This window comes from Schistocerca gregaria, chromosome 2, assembly GCF_023897955.1.
Source record: "Schistocerca gregaria isolate iqSchGreg1 chromosome 2, iqSchGreg1.2, whole genome shotgun sequence".
Classification (NCBI taxonomy): Eukaryota; Metazoa; Arthropoda; class Insecta; order Orthoptera; family Acrididae; genus Schistocerca; species Schistocerca gregaria.
Window position 1 is genome coordinate 887,815,869 of NC_064921.1, and position 20,482 is coordinate 887,836,350.

At 37.1% G+C, this 20,482-nt stretch overlaps 1 protein-coding gene across 1 annotated transcript in view; it reads right to left on the reverse strand.

Annotated features, from left to right (window-relative positions):
* Window positions 1–20,482, reverse strand: part of LOC126335319 (signal recognition particle subunit SRP68) — a 68,413-nt gene that overhangs the window by 19,462 nt on the left and 28,469 nt on the right. Inside the window, exons 5-8 of the mRNA XM_049998476.1 lie at window positions 12,014–12,135; window positions 7,446–7,629; window positions 4,811–5,050; window positions 4,244–4,393 (exon numbers count right to left, since the gene is read on the reverse strand). Of these exons, the coding sequence (XP_049854433.1) occupies window positions 4,244–4,393; window positions 4,811–5,050; window positions 7,446–7,629; window positions 12,014–12,135 (696 nt within the window). The remainder of the gene's footprint in view (window positions 1–4,243; window positions 4,394–4,810; window positions 5,051–7,445; window positions 7,630–12,013; window positions 12,136–20,482) is intronic.

Here is a 20,482-nt window from a genome sequence, read left to right on the forward strand (position 1 = left end):
AACAACAACATAAATTTACAATCATTAGCTGCATATTTCCTCACAATGAACAATGTTGGAACACTGGTTGGGGCTTATGAGTGCTCAGCTGGTGCGGCTGTGTTCAAAAGTACCACTCTGTTCATCAAAAGTAACAACTTAAGGGCCAAGTGAGGTGCGCAGTGGTTGGCATGCTGGACTCTCATTTGGGAGCACGACAGTTCAATCCAGCATACGGTCATCCTGATTTAGGTTTTCCCTGATTCCCTAAATCAGCTCCAGCAAATGCCGGCATGGTTCCTTTGAAAGGGCACAGCCAACTTCCTTCCCTATCCTTCCGTAATCCGATGAGACCGATGACCTCACTGTTTGGTCTCTTCCACCAAATCAACCAACCAACAACTTTAGGCTGACTAGAAAAAAAATGTTCAGTACATTTCAGAATTAGTCAACAAGGTACTGTGGTATTGATGGCATGCTGCTCACAGCTACTTAAGAGACGGCACTTTTAAACCAGGCATGCTACTGAGTGAGCTCGCTCTTCCAGCACTCACTGTTCTCTGAGGGGTGGCATCATGCTCATGCACCTCTAGAGAGGACAGTAAAATGACATGATCTCATTGCCCATGACTCTGATTGGCAAGCACGTCATTTTAGGCAGCCACAATCACGAGTTTCACCTCAGATACAGTGCATCTATAGACTTAACAACATTAGTACAGGAGACGGCAGTGAAGTCAATACATCAACATCGCAACTCTACTACACATTACTAATATTCAGAGACTAGGGTATCAGCAGCATTCAAAACAATGTGTTTCTATCAAGAACATTACTTTCATTGTATGTAAATAACCACCACAGAAAAACCTACAGCTTTACAAAGTTATGTTTACCTCAAGTATTAAATGTACACAGTGTAAAATAAACTTGTTAATGTGTTACCTTTCTGTAGATGTTTTATTGTCTGTTATAGCCACCTGTACTACTGGCATATAACTAATTAGCGCAACAAGTGAAATCACAGTCAGTTGATGAGTGAGAGAAAGAAGTTGAAATACTGTTAAGAAAGCACTGGTGTGGTGATAATAATACAACAATGAAAGCCATGCAGCCGATTGTTTTCAGAACTTACAATTCACAACACTAATCACAACCTCCTGGTGCACTGTATTCTATCTTTCTTGGTTACCACCACTAGCACGTTCAGGAACTCATTTAGTAACTTTAATATAATGAACAACTTTTGAAATGAATACCAATTGAATTTGGAAATGTCAGCAGTGTTCAAGAGTCTTGCACATTCGGCAACCCACCTGAAGCAGGATGGGTTGTGACAGTCCTACAAATCGGGACATTCAGCGAAAATCATCTGGCAATGGTAGTGGTCAAATATGACTTGTAGCAATTCTGAATGACGTTCATTATCAAAAGCCTTTCCATGATCTATAAAGCACGTGAAAATGTCTCTCTGGTAATCATCACAGTTCTGGAGAAAAGTATCTAGAACACTCACGGCTTCATGTATTTTAGTTACATTCCTAGTCACATTGGGGAAGGGTATTATCAAAATGTTTGATGAGGTTTGGTAATCATGATTTATACATCATCAGACACAACTTCAAAATATTTAAAAGGAAACATTAAACTTTGAGGCTGTTACTTACAAGACTTACTGAGACTTCAATATTTGCATTAATTTACTTTCAACTTTGACTATTCCAATAAGAAAGCAGTAAAATGACTAACAGTTTATCAAACTATGGTGGTTTGGTTCAAAATCATGACATTATGCCATATCGTGAGGACCACATGAGGGAAGGATCAGAAATGCTGCCACTGATGCAAACAAAACAGAGACCAAAAATGTTACCAACATAGCTGAAATCTGCTATAAATCTTTGCTATTATGTATTGTGGGTAAATGGAATCAAAACTTCCTGCACAACATTAATTACATACAATTCTTAAAGCACAAGAGAGATGAAACTGACAACCAATAAAAAGATCATTTGAATAATAATTCATTCTCCGAAGTGTGAAGGTTAAGATCATTACGATTAGATAGCAAAAAATTACATGATAAAGTTTCAGGCCTTTAATATCTTTAATAGTTTATAGTACTGCCAACAGACACATATAAAAGTGATAACACTATCCTAGCTTTTGGATACATTAGTTCCCTCTTCCGTGGGGAGAGGGGGATAGGTTGAGGAAGGTTAACAATGAAGGGCACATGACTCGGACCCCAGGATGGTGGATAAATTGAATCTGCCTTTGATATAATTCAATACAGAGTACAACAGTGAAGACTTGTGCACTTTACATTAGCCAATGGTGAAGTTATTACTCAGTAACAGAGGAAGAGGAAATTATAACTATACAACTATAAAATTGTTACCTGAGGTTTCAAAACCATCTGGTCACAGCAAAATGAGCTAGCATTCATCTGGGACACAAACATGTAGAAGGTTTAAAACAGAAGTAACTTCTTTTCTTGATGCACAATAACTACTCCTTTCTTCAATTCGTTTTACTTTTCTACATCTTTCATTTTCTGACCTGTCTATTCTTCGCCATGCCCCTCCCACCTCTGTTATGTACAAATGCACTTGGCTTTTCACTCTTATTAACCCATTCACAATGTTTTAGCAGTAATCTCTGACTTGCATACTACCCTGTCTTCCACCTTTAAGCTCTCAGGTTTTCATATCTCATCTGGTGCAGTCAGCAATCAGTCTTTCCTTCTCATCCCATCCAGTCAGTTTCCCCTGACCCACTGTTCTGGGTGATTTTTCCGAAATCTACCACTCTTCCTAAATCTCTCCTGCCCTTTTCCTTTGTCACACCTCCTTTCCCCTTCTGCCGGAAGAAGGAGCCAATGGCTCCAAAAGCTTGCATAAGTGTAATCTTTATGCACGTGTCCTGCCACCACTTGGTTAACAGATTTTTTATCAATACAATTGCATTACATTAATGATTGACATTACATATAGCATATAATTCCCTCACTTCTTAATGACTCAATCTTCTAACACTGTTAAATTCAGTTTCTTGGTATTTTTCCTTTTCTTTTTTGCACTTTTAGTCTTAACTTTGTGTCAGGTACTAGTCGTACATGCTCCTTCCCTCTCTCTCGTCCTATTCACTGTTCACAAATTTGTCATAACCTTACACACTTCAAATTACTACGTGACATGTCCATAACTGACATTGTGCAATGAAACACATTAATGTGTGTAAGTGGTGTCATAAGTTTAAAACTGGCAGAACAAACATACACAATAAAGAAAGGAGAGGGTGTCCCTCAAATGTGACTGATGAGATGATAAACAAGATCAAAGAAAGGTTGACAGCAACCTTTGACTGACTTTTGACGAGATGAATACAATGTTTCCAGGCATCTCAAGATTTCTTTGTTACAAAATCATTACTCACAGATCAACATGAAATCAACAGAACTGGCCAATCTGGCGAATTTCTTGAGTGCTTAGAACCGAAAGCTGAACAATTTCTTGATCCTGTTGTGATTGGTAATGAAATATGGTTGGTCCACTGCACCCCAGAGATGAAAATACAATGTCGTGGTGACATCACTCCTCACCATCAGTGAAAAAATTCAAGTCTGTTGTTCCAGCCTCAAAAGTTTTGGTTTCAGCCTTTTGGGACTTTATGTGGATTCTTCGGATTGAATTTCTGCCTCGTGGGGAAACGATTAATGCTGTGCAGTTCTGTGAAATCCCAAAAAAACTATGGAGGCTGATACAGAACAGAATAAGGGGAAAGTTTCCAAACATCTAATATCATAACAAAACTCTTGGATTAATTGGGTTAGGACATCATCAACCATCCCACTAATAAACCTGATCTAGAATTTTCATTTTTTATCTTTTCATCCATCTTAGGTTTTCTTTTTTTGGTGGGTGGGGGGGGGGGGGCAAGGATTAAAGATTTTCTGATGACGGTGAGATCCAGAGTGCTGTTGACCAATGGACCAATGAAACAGCAGGAAACTTTTTTGACAAAAATATCAGAAATTCGACTGTCAAAGTGCACTGAGAACGAAGGCGACTAATTTGAAAAAAAGTCTGTGAATTTGTAAATTTTTCATATATATATTTCATTTCAAATTTTTAAACAATGCAATAATTTTAATTTCTGGGTGTGGCCCATAGTTAAGCCTATTGTCTGAATTGGCATGGTTCGTGATCATAGTGGACATGAAACATGCAGCAATAAAATCAACGACAATAAAATATATTACCTCTGTTTTTTCAGCCAGAGATGCCTTTGCTGCGTCAATCATCAGTAGATTTCTTTGTATAGTCCGTGTAAGGCGAATGTATGTTAAATATGACAGTAAGTACTGTGCTGAAGACAGAGGTACTCCAGGTCCAGAACGGGTCTTAGCAGACTGAAAAAATTAATACTTCTTTTTACTTTAATTCCATGAGAACAATTTATAGTTTAACAAGACCAAGTCATTAATGTATCTAAATAAGAGCCTGATTCAAATTACTGTCTCTACCCTGAATAGTAAAGTCTCTTTGAATACTGTTGTTTTGATAAGGGTTCTGAACCGCATGTCAATAAAACTTTAGTTGTAGTGTAATCATAAAGTTATATATTAAATCATGCCTTAGGATGGAATTTAAAAAAAATTAAATTTCAGATATAAGTCCTTTTATTCATATCAAAATGTGTGCACAGTATTACAGTCCAGCTCTTAGAAACAATTTCATCAGTTTAATTGGACAGAGGACAACAACAACATTACACAAAACTTTCATAGAATACAAATCAACAGAAGGTCCCAGAGACAGTTTCATACCTGATCTGCTTTCAGTTCATCCTTTACTGCTGCTATAGCATCTTTACAGTCCAAAAGTAACTTCTCAATTAGTTCAATTTTGGATGCATTGTCTTCGGCACGCACTAAGCTTTTGTCCAATTCCTGTTCAGAAATGAAGAATAAACGCACTCGTTCTGGTCTGGCTGTCACAGATCGTCCTCTCCATTCAACTTCACATAGAGTTTCAGCTTTCCGTTCACGAGTCTGTACAATCAACAGCTGCAAAAAAACAGAAAGGAAGTAAAATGGATTATTTAGGAAAATTGGTGTGCTGAAAGACTGAAAATATATATTTTATCAATGTATATTTACGTGAAGACTGTGAACGTGATACAAACAGAGTTAAATGGTTAAACTAGAGAAGCTAGAGAGTGACTCCACTTAATACAATTCAACTACTTGAAAACAATTCTTATTTTATTTCCATTATGTACATAATACATACACTACAGGTATGTAGAGTAATTAATTTCTTGGTCCATGAGTTATTCATAAAACATTATACTTCACCAAGTGCCCTAATTATATTTCATTACAAAAGACTATTAGTTTAATTACAAAAGTTGAAGAACTATTAATTAGACATATTACATTACTACAAAACAAGTAAAGTTAATATTTCATCTGAGCAAATAGTTAATTGTTTGTAAAATAATGTACCTCACTCAAAAGCCCTTCAGTTGTTCATTTTGGTAAGCATTTCATGTTTTCCAAAAATTCTACAATTTAAAAAGAAATTTGTAATTATAATTCTACTTCCCATAATATACTTTTGCTATTTTGTTCTTTAAAACTGTGTAATTCTGAGAACTGAATTTTGCTGGCCTCCATTTTTTTACACTGAAAAGCTCATTTGTTTAACAGTATAAGGTTTTAATTAAAAAACTGAGTAAATTACAAATGTAAGAATATTGCATGACAATCAGTACATCCCAGTGGAGGTACACACAATTTAACTAAACAATCCACCTAGCTGTATTATTTTTGCAGTAATTCATCACACACATAAACTAATTTGTTACTTGTTCCTTTACAATGTTATTCCTACACATGTCAATACATAGTTGTGAGAATCCATTGTTTAGTCAGTCAGCATCTGGCAATCAAAGTGTGAAAATCTACATCAGAATACACAGTCTGCCACCAGTATGTTAACATCTATACATCGGTGCAAATGTCTTTGGAAAGCTCTTCGAGTTTGTGGGAGTGACTCACTTTGGAAACATTGCTTAGTTACTGTATTATATTTGTGTTGGTAGACTGTGAACTTGCTTGTGAAGGAACACTAATTAAAGACTGCCATTGTGTAAATAGTTCGTAATTCAATAAATATGCTTACCCGTGTTTATTATTCAATATGAGACTTTTTACAAAGTGATTATCAAGTGATTATAAGTTACAATAAATCCGAAGATGTATCATTTTAACTAATACTGTATTGCATACATCACTTCAAAAATTGGTAGAAAATTAGAGCCAGCAACTAGATGGCGGATACTCGGCGACAAGTTACCAAGGACACACAAAACATCACAGGTGAGTCACATCACACTGTGTAAATAACTCCAGAGGGAAGGTCCTTACTCAGTCCAGTAATCTAAGAGATATAACTGCATGCAAACATGACTTAGCCTGGCCAATTCTTATAATCACAATCATAGAACCAAACTATGGACATACACCGAGGTTATAAATTTATGACTGAAGAAAAGACGGAACCAAAAGTAATGAATAACTCATACTTAAGCAAATTGAAGAGGGGTTAAACTTCAGGGTACACAATTCTTCCTCAGAAATGGAGAGGATGAGTGATAGTATCTTTCACATACGCTCTTGAAATAGTGTGCTCTCTTCTCCTGCACCAATGCGTTAACCCAAAAGATAAAAGACCCTTCATTACTATTCTGTATTTCACAGCCGCTTACAGTTTAATTTCTCACATGCTACATCCGAATGAAACACCTCATTATGTAGTAAAAGAGAGTACCAAAATGAGTCTTCATGACACATTAATGAAAATTACTGATAAACAAAACTATGTAAGACTGGGCCTTGAACACATAGTTTTGTGTCTTTGTTATTGGTGTTCTACTGTTGAAGTCCACAGAATATGGAAACATAGGAAAGAAGTATTAGCAGAATAAGTTTTCTTAGCAACATGTTCAGTTGGCAGAATGATGTACACAAAGGACCAGGTTGTTGAAGTGCAACATAAATAAAGCTACAAAAGCTATAACTGAATCTTGGACTCAAATATAACTAACCACTCCATATGAATTGGAAAACATAATCACTAACTGAATAGTGGAGGTACTGAGCCGTAGATAAACATACAAATGAAAACTTTGAGCAAACTACGTTCACATTCTTTTTCATGGACCGATCCACAAGTCGGCACCTTCACTACAGTGTCATTGGTTATCTTTACCCAATAAATATCACGGATTCACAGAGGATCTTATAGTATTGTTATCACAATATACTATATTTATAACAATAGCATATTCTAGATTGTTCACAGTTTGTTGCAAACGATACAGTGTGCCTTCCCCCATACTACACTTTTCTATTAAAAAAGCTGCATTGATATACTATGAGGCTCATGCCAACTCACATCTAATGTATCCAGCAATTCTCCATGACCATGACTTCTCATTTCCAGAAGATCATTAATGGCACTTTCATCACCGATGTTATAGGCACAATAACGTAAACTTGGTGCAATTTCATCGACTCTTTGCTTGTACAACAGTTGGTCATCTTCAGGAAGCGCAAGAGACAGCTTTTCATACACCATTCTAGAAAAACAACTTTCTTTAACACATATGTTTACCACAAAGCCATATTATCGTGTGGAATACAATGTGAATGTATCTTACAGTGTAATTTACTAGCTTGATGAATAGCAGATAGTATAATTACAAACCTCAAAACATTTTTACTTACTAGTGATCTTTAGTAATACTCTTACTTTAAAATTAAGTGAGAAAGGTTATTCCTGGTGGTTATGATTACATGGCACTTTTTCTAAAGGTCAATAATTTTACTTAAACTACTTCAAATTTTACTTGCACACAAATTAACACGACGGCACTAATTATTCAGTTTTGGACAACTGGGCTTTATTAAATAAATACTGCAAAATGACAATGTAGATATAAAATATGTCTCTTCCGAAGCAATGACATTATTTCACAACATTGACTTTCAATCCACAACCAATCTGATGTGTTCCAAAATTTTTCATGTAGCATGGAACAATTGCAAAGAATGGCAGTCTTTCTACAAAAGGATCAGTGTAAAAAATGCTGTCTTTTCAACACTTAAGCAAATTACACAATTTGAGAATACCACTTTCAACACTTTCTTTTTTATGAAAGACTGAAATCTCACAAAAGCTTAACTTCCACACTACTGGTTCAATCAATCAATACACTCTCCAATTTCATATTTCTTGCTTTATAAAAATGAAATATTACATTTTTCTTTTTGATTTCGACTAATTTTGGTTTACTAAAGACTATAAGTAACCTTTCAAGATATCGGTCGTCTCTGGCATATATTTCATCATTGCCCTGTTGATTTCCTCTCCATTTTTATCAATCCAATGTTGTCTGCCCTTGGTCACTGTTTCTCTTTGACAGAATCTTTCAAATGTGGTTAAATCTTTTCATTTTTTTCTGTGATATTCATTTTTTCCAGAGATCTTCTTAATGTTTACAAACCATTTTTCAGAGGAACTACATTTTCTGTTGCAACTGGAATCTAGTGTTGTTGACACTTGAGACGAGACAAACCATTTTAATCCTCAGTTTCTGTATGACATCACATTTTGTTAAGTTTGAAGTAGCTGCACTGGCTGCAAGGGCTGCATGTCTGAGGATGTTTCTATCTTTTTCCCTTCTTCATTTCCATGATTAATCCACTACTGTCAAGTAGTGTCTGAATGTAGTTTTAACTTGTGTGTCATTTTTTACTGGGTGATTGCAAGGATCTCCATTCGCTTGATTCTCTCAGAATCTGAAACTGTTAATACACTGCACTGTACGAAATCACAAAGAAAACTGAATCACAACCGAATTTTAGGACTTCTTCAATGTTAGTCATGAAATAATCTCCATAAATGTCCTCATAGACCAATGTTAACCTAAGACATCTATTAAATTGTACTCAGAACAGGCTTCACCTTATTTTATTGGTTTAATTTTAGGACTTCTAGAACTTCTTTGATGTTACTCACAAAATAAACAGGTGCACACACGCACGCAGACAGACAGACAGACAGACAGACAGACAGACAGAGAGAGAGAGAGAAAGAGAGAGAGAGAGCTACACTGTGTGGCAACTGAAAGCATGATGCTAGAACTGCAGTTCAGCAGGTAGAATGCTGTGAACGGTTGTGTTAGGTGGAATGGGTGAGGGGAGCAGGGAGGAGCAGAGGAGGAGGATCTGGGGAGGACAGCAGATGGATCGGAGAGTGCCACAAAGGGTATGAGATAGGAATGTGATATATGGGTGCCAGAGCCAGTGAGTTTGTGCACGATCTTGTACATCCACTGTCTCCCTCCAAGCCTACAATCACCTTCACCAAACCTTCCTCTTGCTCCCCACCTCTTCTCTTCCCTCACACACTTCATCCAACAAACCCTCACCCCAGTCTAATTGCCGAACTGCAGTCATAGCATTGTGTACTCAGCTAGTACACCATAGCTGTACTGGTTTGTGGGGGGTACTGTATATGTACTCTAGGTCAAAAAAGGATTCGTCCAAAGGCTGATGTAGTTTTAATTCTTATTTGTGTGCCTGTCGAAAATTCAATGATTCTCTATTTGATGTGCTGTTATCTCTACTCCTAAATTCTTTACCAGCTGATAAGATTTGATCTTTTACAGTGTCATACTATGTTCATATCAACTGTGTCAAATCTGCAGTACTATTAAATTTTTCTTGCAAGTACAGGATGACCATAAAGTCTGGGAACACTTTCAATTATTCATTGCACAAGAAGTAAACATTGTACAGATGTCATACATGTTGCATTTTGAAGAGAAACTCTGAAAGATTTTTTTTACAAACATTCGACATACAAACCATGAGTGACCCACCAGACGTCAATACAGTAATCGAATTCTTGCCATACCCATCCCAGCATGGCATCGTCGACTGTGGCGGTCACTTCCCATATTCTCTCCTGGAGCTCTGCTACATCACATGGTAAAAGCGGTACATACACCAGACCCTTAATGTGTCCCGACAGAAAAAAATCACATGGAGTGAAATCTGATGATTGGGAAGGCCATTTCATGAAACAGATGCCGCCTTCTGTAGCACGGCCAATCCATCGATGTGGCAGCTCCATGTTCAGGAACTCACTAGCATCAATTTGAATGGTTTCATAGACAGCTTCTGTTGCAGGACTTTTCACGCTGTCACTGGAGCCATTTCGAGTTCACGGGATGCATGACGCACAGATTTCTTTGGAGTCCTTATGAATGTCTCTCATATGTGCCCCACATTCTCTTCACTCACGCTGGGACATTCGCTTCTCTTTGTTGGGTACAAGCAATCTGTCATAACGAATTTGTTGTGCCAGTGGTAAATGGCCTTCCTTGTCAGTGGCTTCCTACCATACTTTGTTTTAAACATCCGTTGAATAGCTGTAGGACATTTGTTTTTGTCAAACGCCAACACACAGAAAGCTCCCTCCACATCTGAAGTCGCCATGTTTGCGACCAGCACAGACTATCGGCAAATTACCAAACTTCACTGTGGTGGTATACGTGAAAAAAAACTTTCAGGGTTTCTCTTCAAAATGACATATGTATGATATCTGCACAATGTTTGGTTCTAGTGCAATAAATAATTGAAAGTGTTCCTGGACTTTATGTACAACCTGTACTATCAAATTTTTCTTGCATATATTAGTCCTTCAGCTGAGGAGTTCAAAGTTGCAGATTTATTTGTTGTAACAAATTTTTCCAGAAACCACTTTGCTTTTCATAAAAAAAAAATTTATTCACCTTGTTGCTTTTACAGCACTAACAGTGCAATAGGCATTGTCTTTATAGCAGGGAGTTGCTTATGTAGCTACTGGCATGTCCTTTGTTTCCTTTTTTGTGTAGCACGTGTATCATTCTTTTTATTTATTAATTTTACATCCCAAATGCACCAGAGGACAAAAGAACCACAAAATACTTGTAGTTCCTCTTAAATAAAACACGGTGAAGCCTGTTCTTATTATCCTAAATACAATTTAGGAGATGTGACAGTCTCTTCAACCATATTCACAATTAACAATAGCATGACAAGGATATATTGCTACTCAGCACATAGAGGATGCATTGAACTGCAGTTAGGCATGATGAAAGGACTGCTAAAGATTGAAGCTTTGTGTAGCTATCCACCCTCTTCATATCGTTTTCATTCTATGCTAAACTTTGCATTATTTGTATCCACAATTAGATTTACCTGTATTTTTATCATCATTCATGAGCCCACTCGCGCGCGCGCACACAGACACACACACACACACACACACACACACACACACACACACACACACACACAGAGAGAGAGAGAGAGAGAGAGAGAGAGAGAGAGAGAGAGAGAGAGAGAGAGCACCTTTAGAGTGTCCTAAACATATTAAGTTTAAGGTTTCCAATTAGCAACACTGTTGAAAACATGATTCTAACAAACTCAAGGTAGAATTGTGTAAGTGAGGAAGTATGAATGAAATAGAAAATCAAGTTTGTTAATAACACATAGTTGTTTAAAGATAAATGGGAAAAATGAAAGAACTAAGCACACATTAACTTCTTTTTCAGTGTGTCATGATATGATTTAAGTGCAGAACAAATGGCACCGTCAAATACTATGAAACCAATGTGATAGTAACATTTCTATGCATATTCTATTTTTACACCCACCAAATTTTATAATTACTTTTATTAACAAATTAAACAGTTCAGCAAATAAATGAAGAAAAGTATGTGGAGGGCATCGAGTGTAATACTTACTAAGGAAAAGTATTTTACACATCAATATAATGTTCAATGCAATTATTCAGTCTCAGTACAAAATGCTAAAACTGGATTTTCTGCATATTCAATGCTCTAATTGTCCACAAAAAAATTACATTTTTCAAGTGGTAATCCAAACAATGTTCATTCCATGATAACTTACTGTGCTTTCTTAAGATTTTCCATTGCAGACTTCCACAGTTGCAGTTCAAAATGCAAACTGCCATGTATCCACGCTACATATGCCTGAGCTTCAAGTTTAGTACGTGCATCACATCTGGTATTCTGCATAAATTGAAAGAAAAATAACAACTTTTGTATCACATAAATTAACTGTTTCTGATGATAAAGTAAACTGAAGCAATATCACGATTCTCTTATTATGTACAGTAAATGTCTAACACAGAAACTGAATAGCGATTATTTCACTCAGTAATAAAATTTAGATTCCTGCCAAACGACTGCAATGTTGTTCACAATCTATTAACATGTTCCACACTACTTTAAATCAGAAATATAGTATTCTTTAATGTCCTCCCCCCAAAAATAGTAAAGCCTAAACAAATCAGAAATAACTAAAATTTCAGTTACCCACGTGAATGGGGAACACCAAACAAAGCTCTTTTAAAAATGATACAAATAAAAATATTTCACAGATAAAGTTGACACCTGACTCACATTTTCACAATATACATGGTGTTTACATGTCAATGGCACACTAGGTGGATATGCCGTACTTGACGAATATTTACTATTTGCACAATATACGAGAGAGGATTGTCAGAGCATGTGCTTTGATTAGTGCCAAAGTGATAAGGAATACCACTCAATCCATGATAACAAGAATGCTGCACTGCATTGATACCAATGGTCATCACTTCAAACACCTTCTGTAAATAGATGTTCATGCCACCTTTTTGACCTTCAAAGACCTTACAGTTACACATAATTGGATTCATCTCGATAGCTGCTATCAGAATATAAGTACAAAACTATAGCATCCCATTTAAGAAAACAAAGTTGACCTTCAAATCTCTGAAGTGGCCTCACCTAGCAACAAAAAACCAATGTCATAATATGGCCCGGATTGTCCCATGTAACTTCTGTCCCACAAACTTTTCAGCTCCTATCATGCTTTCAGAGTTATTCTTCGTAACAATAGTTAGTGATATTGTATATGCCACCATAATGTAAACACAATTTGATCAGTGTCAACACAACCTCAGTGTCAGGGAATGAACTTTTCAACTTTTCCTTTCAATATAACTTATTAACAACTGAACGTATGGATTGTCATGATACAGAGATACGTAAGGTGAGATTGTGAAAAAGCTACTGTAGCATTAGTATGCCACTGACATATCTATGACCACTGAATAACAGATCTAAAATAAACATGAGCAAGTATTATAAAGTGTAACCAAAATATAACTAACTCAGTAAGTTTTTTGAAACTTGGGGCAACACCACTCAATTTTCACGAAACCATGGCACAGTATGAAATTTTTGTTGAGAGTCAGCAAATGTAGTAAAATATAGCACTGAAGATCATCTGATCTCTCTATTTGTGATATTTTTCCTCAGGTATAGATATGTTAGACATTTCAGGATTTAAGCTAGCTTCCTACTTCTGCAGAGTAGATATGGATGGAGGAGGAGTTGCCACATTTATTAAAAACTGCTATAAATTCAAGAACATTGACATTAATAAAATCTGTTTAGAGCAGCATCTAGAAGCATGTGCAACAGAAGTAGAGTTCCATAACAGATCCTATATAATAGTAACTATTTACCGAGCACCTGCAGGAAATTATAATCTATTCATAAATCTTCTAGAAGATCTTTTGGGTTATTTAACAGTAAAAAACAAAGAAATTTTGATTGCTGGTGACTTTAATACAGATTTTCTAATTCAATTTTCCAGTAAAAATTTACTGCAGTTAGTAATGTTGTCTTTCAATCTAACTCACACTGTAAACTTTCCAACTAGGATCACTAAATCCTCGAGGACAGACATTGATAACATTTTTATAGACAAATCACAGGAAAAAAATCATATCATAAAACCTGTAATAAATGGACTATCAGATCATGACATGCAGCTCCTTGTTTTAGATGTAAATTCTAAGCAGATTATCAAGACTGCTAAATCTGAGTACAGGAGAGTATTCAATCAACCAAAAATTGAGTGTTTTAGAAAACTGCTCAAAGATATGAACTGGAAAGATGTTTATAGTGCTCATGACATGAATGAAAAATTTAACACATTCATGAACAATGTCAGTACCATGTTTGAAAACTGTTTCCTCTAAAAGTTACTCAAATTAAACAGAAATCTACAATAAAACCATGGATCTCACAAGGAATAAAGATTTCCTGTAAGACAAAAAGGAAAATGTATCTGTCGACCAAGAATAGCTCCAATGCTGAGGATTTAGCTAAATACAAGGAATAATGTACAATATTAAAAGAAGTAATTCAGACATCTAAACAAATACACTATGAGAAGAAGATAGCAATGTCAGGGAACAAAATAAAAACAATATGAGATATAGTGAAAGAGGAGACTGGTAGAACCAGAAAGGAACAGGAGCAAATAGCACTAAGGGTAGATGACACATTAGTAACAGATGGGCATAGTGTGGCAAATCTATTTAACAAGTACTTTATATCCGTTACTGATAGAATGGGATTGTCAGGATCAGTAAATAATGCCCTTGAATATCTGAAACTAGCTTTTACAAATAGCTTCAGGTACATGAATATGTCACTCACTTCACCAAAAGAAATAACTTCCATAATAAAATCTTTAAAAACAAAGCATTCTAGTGGTTACGACGAAATATAAACAAAGTTAATTAAGGCATGTTCTTGTGAGCTTAGTACAATTCTAAGTTACTTGTGTAACCAGTCAATTATAACTGGGACATTTCCTGACTGGCTGAAATATGCAGATGTTAAGCCTCTATTCAAGAAAGGGGATAAAGAGATGCCATCAAACTACAGACCAATTTCACTTTTGCCAGCATTCTCAAAAATTTTAGAAAAAGTAATCAACAGGCAGCTTCTCAACCATCTGATCACAAATAACATATTATCAAGAACACAGTTTGGATTTCTGAAGGGTTCTGATATCGAAAAGGCTATTTACACCTACAGTGAAAATGTACTTAATTCATTAAATAACAAGTTACAAGCAGCAGGTATTTTCTGTGATTTGTCAAAGACATTCGATTGTGTAAACCACAACATCCTTTTAAATAAATTAGAATTCTATGGTGTCACGGGCAGTGCTGCAAAATGGTTCAAGTCATACCTTGCTAACAGGAAACAAAGGGTGTCAGTGCGAGGAACTAGTGAATTAAGTCATCTGTCATCATCAGAATGGGAAGAAATTACATGTGGTGTCCCACAAGGATCCATCATAGGGCCATTGCTTTTTCTTGTGTACACTAATGATCTCTCATCAGTTACACTGCCAGACGCAGAGTTCGTTTTGTTTGCAGATGATACAAGTATTGCAATAATTAGTATGTCAAGTGTAGTTCTAAAGAGATCTGCTAATGATATTTTCATGGATATTAATAAATGGTTTAAAGCCAACTCACTGACATTAAACTTCGAAAAGACTCACTATATGCAATTCAGAACCTGTAAGAGGTTTCCACCCAGCATATGCATAAAGTACGAAGAAGAGCAGATAGAAGAGGTTGACAGTCTTAAATTCCTGGGATTACAAATTGATAATAAATTCAGTTGGGAGGAGCACACCACAGAACTGCAGAAACGCCTTAACAAATCTGTATTTGCAATTCGAGTGTTAGCAGACATAGGCTACATAAAAGTGAAAAAGCTTGCATACTTTGCCTACTTTCATTTCATAATGTCATATGGTATAATATTTTGGGGTAACTCTTCAAGTCAAACAAAAGCTTTCAGAGTCCAAAAGTGTGTAATACGTATTATTTGTGGAGTAAACTCACGGACGTCTTGTAGAAACCTCTTCAAAGAACTGGGTATACTAACTACTGCCTCTCAGTATATTTACTGCTTAATGAAATTTGTCCTAAATAATATATCTCTTTTTCCAACAAACAGCTCAGTTCATACATACAATACCAGGAACAAAAATGATCTGTACAAGGACTTAAAAGCACTTACTTTAGTTCAAAAAGGGGTCCACTACTCAGGAACACTCATCTTCAATAATTTGCCAGCAAACATAAAAAATTTAGTTACAAATAGAGATCAGTTTAAAAGGAGCCTGAAAGACTTACTAGTGGCCAACTCCTTCTACTCCATTGACGAATTTTTTAATAGAAACAAATGATGTGTTGCATGTATTTATACTATTAGTATTGTTATTTCAGCTTAAAAAAAAATAAAAATAAGGTGACATGTTCCACATCCATGAGGATCTCCTCAACACGGGTCTATGGAACGAAAAATTAATCTAATCTAAAGGAGCAAGTAGTCTGGTCAAGCATATGAAAATAATCCTCAAGCACTTGAAGAGCTGTGGCAGAACACTGGAAACACTATGCCTCCCAGCCCTAAGGCCGGTATTACACTGCAGAAGACCTGTCAAATACACAATCTCTGAAATTGTACTGTGGTACTTTTATCACAGTTAGAATGTGGTCCTAGCTTTTGTAAAAGATTTGTCAAAGAACATTGACAATGTAATACAAGACTAAGAAAGAGCTGCTGCCCATGTCTCCACCACTGTTCTGAGACTTCATAGGAGATTTAAAATGACAGTACTATTTGGCATTCAGATAAAGATTTACATACTCACAGCAATTAAACAATAAATAAGACCTATTGAATAATATGCACAACTTTTCTGTTTTGTGTTTATCTAATTATTATTTTTTAAGTGTTTCAAAGTAATGACAAGTACACAAGGTACTGCTTACTCTTTCATTCATTAACACAGGACATGCAATTATTCGTGTGTGTGTGTGTGTGTGTGTGTGTGTGTGTGAGTGAGTGTGTGTGAGTGCGTGCGTGCGTGCGTGCGTGCGTGCGTGCGCGCACATGTGCTTGTCCAATACTATTTCGAACACTTAATACAACAGTGGTTTAGAAGGAGCATCTAGAAGTTGTCTGTTGCTGACAGTTTCAACTCATCAGGCATCCACCATGTTAGCACATAGCAACCTTTGAGGTTGTAGATACCTACAGCATGAATCAAACTACACCGAGGTATAAGGGTAGCACATTATAGAGTAATAGGAGTTCCCTAGATTTCTTACCACTCATTTAAATCTGTATCTGTACTGCATTAAAACACACTGATGAGACCAAACATTATGACCACCAGCTTAATAGTGTGTTGCTCCATCTTTGAAACACAATACATAATGCAATTCCAGTGGTTTGTGGGAGTGGAGCTTCTGATAGTATCCCAGATGTGCTCCACCAGTTTTAGCTTGAAGGAATTTCAATGTGAATTCACTGCAATGCTCCTCAAACCGCTGTAGTACCACTCCAACCTTGTGACATGGACAGTTGTCCTGCTGGAAGATGCCATCACCATTGAGAAAGAAGTAAGCCATAATGGGATGCTGGTGGTCCATAATAATGTTCACACAGTCCACAGTGGTCAAGGTGCCTTCAATTACTACCATAGATCCCAAGAAAGCCTAAGTCAATGTACCTCACTCTATAATACTGTTCCCACCAGCCTGCACCCACGGAGAGGTACATGTTTCGAGCAACTGTTCGCCTGCATGACAGAGTATCTGTCACAGCCACCAACATGGTGTAGCAAGAAATGTGATTTCATTGCTCCATGGTCCAATCTCCATGAGCCTGTGCTCACTTCAGTCACATTTGGTTATGTCATTGGGTCAACACGGGAACACAACTAGGTTGTCTGCTACAGAGCCCAATGTTCAACAATATGCACTGAACAGTTTGCTCCGAAACACCCATGCTTGCAACACTGCCACTAGATCTGACGCAGATTGTGAACTATCATGCACTACAGAGTGGAAATCCGACTTCTATGTTCTGTGATGTAGAGTGAATGTCCAACACATTATCACCTATTCAGGTATTCATGATACCTCAAACACATTCTGTAGATGCTCTTGACAGTAACATCCTAACAGACAACAAGCTTCAGTATTACCAAGATTCAAAGGTGACAGGCCATAACAATCTCCCCTGTGTCAAAGTTGCTTATGTCACTGTGTTCCCCCCATTTGCAGCCTCTTGGAACCAAACTTGTTCCATTCACTCATTGTACATGCTGTCGACAACAGTAATGTCCACTTCACTCTTTGCCCTCATGCATTCAGTACTGCTTGATTCTGTCTTGACTTTTGTTTTTCCTGTAGTGTTAGTTGTATCAACATAGCAGTATAGATACACCGTTGAAAAGTTGGGCAATTCTTGCTTAGTTTATGGGTTCACTGAATACAACGCAGCACCGCATTATGCTGAGCTGTTCCCACAACCACCAGGAAAGTGTCTGACCAGTGTAAAGTCTATATTTTTTAAATTGATATTTCTGGAAGAGGGAAAACAACCTCATTTCTTAAAAATAAATAGTCTGTCCTAGGTACAGTACACAGCGAAATCATTATGAAGATTTTCTTTGCTAAAATTTCAGTAAGTGTGTCTCATAGTGCTCTTTTTGGCACTTCCACAGATATTTCAGTTTCTGAACACAATCTTCCACTTTTAATTAGATATTTTTACCTATACTTCAGTTCTGTACAAACACTGTCAATCTAATGTTCTCGTAATAGTCAATATCATTGAGAGTGCTCCGCAGAGCAATGTTGGCAGCATTTGCTATAAGGTGCAAAAGGAAGGTAAGAGGACTGTCCTCAGGTACTAGAAAAGTAGCCAATAAGAGTCCAGTGAGCAAAGAATGTGTTTGGAACAATGAGTGGAATCAAAAAGTACTTGCTCAAATCCTAATGGTGACACGAAGAGCACATATGCTGTGCATTAAAGAGGGAAGTGATCATAATCACAAATTATAGCAATATAATTAACTTTGTAATAAAAATATCTGTGTTTTGTATAATAATACAAGTGAAATGACAATGCAAAGTATGTGAGATGTAAGTGACCTGTGTTCACAGACTATCTTCTGAATAAGTATTTGAAATGTTTGGTTAACGTAGCTGTTTGGACTGCTATAAACCAATCTATCAATGCAACCTTCATTCCAAATTAATAGTAAAAATGCAGAAGGTGTGGTGACAAAAAATTAAGGGAACCACAATTTACCTGCAAAGAACATCAAATGATTTGGTCTTTCACTGCCACCTTTCTTTTCTAATTCTTCCACATATTTTAATTCAGGAAATTTTTTCTCTAGCACTGTCACATTCCTCTCAGTAGAGGAGGTTTGGTACAGTGACTCCTCCATGGACACTGCCATCATCTCTCGCATCCCAATTTCCGCAGTTTACAGTCATTCCAGTCTCCTTCACTAAGGCTCTCATTGTCATGTCTTCCTTTTTAAGAGAACACATTATCTGGTATGTCAAAGTGCACTTCTCATTGCCTACAACCTGTCTGCTCTATTCTGAGGCACAGTCGTTACACTGGAAACCACATCATCTGCGTGCTTATTATTACTGACACTGGAAACAGTTCTTAATGTATTTACTCTTGATGCTGTGTCTAGGTTAAGGATAATTTTCTGTGGTAAGTTAAGCAGTTCTGCTTGTAGGTCACGAATAATACTGGGCATGAAATGTATTGAAAACACAGTGGAAGCTGAAACAATGCTATCTTTCTGTGGCCCTCTGTACTCATCAAATTGTTAAGCAGTATATACCTGTAATTTGGGCTCACTCTCCAAATAATTTTGTTTCTAACTGAAATTAGCTTTTTTTGTGTGTCTGGCATGTTCTGGACTCTCATTACTTTTCAACTGAACATGCCATGTAACTGTACACACAATGCAAAACATTCACTAGCTTTGTAGAAATGTGTATGGACACTGCTAGCCTTTTCCTGTCACAAATAGTTACCACATCGAGATCAGTTCATGTCGCATGCCCACTGAGTGCCTTATCTTATTGTGAAGTTGTCATCACTTCACTCAGTTTGTTGTGTGAACACAGATCTAACTGTCCAGTACTACTGACTGCGTCTGCCACAGGGCCCAATGCGCTTAGTACAAATGTTTGTTCAAGGCATTCACTTCTTTTGCTCTGTCTAGAGCACGCTATTCCAACTTGAGTGCCCGCAGACAGCCAGGTGTGGTGGTGGTGGTTAGTGTTTAACGTCCCGTCGACAACGAGGTCATTAGAGACGGAGCGAAAGCTCGGGTTAGGGAAGGATTGGGAAGGAAATCGGCCGTGCCCTTTCAGAGGAACCATCCCGGCAATTGCCTGAAACGATTTAGGGAAATCACGGAAAACCTAAATCAGGATGGCTGGAGACGGGATTGAACCGTCGTCCTCCCGAATGCGAGTCCAGTGTGCTAGCCAGGTGTCCTTGGGCACAGGTGGGTGTGATGGGTAAATAGCCTGTATGCCTCAGCTGAGCACTTGTGGGCAGGGATGGCCAAGTGGTCACACATGTGCAGAACACTTGCTACAGGGCCATCTAGTGAGTGGGCTACACTACCTGCGCCTGCCCGTGGATGAGTAGAGCA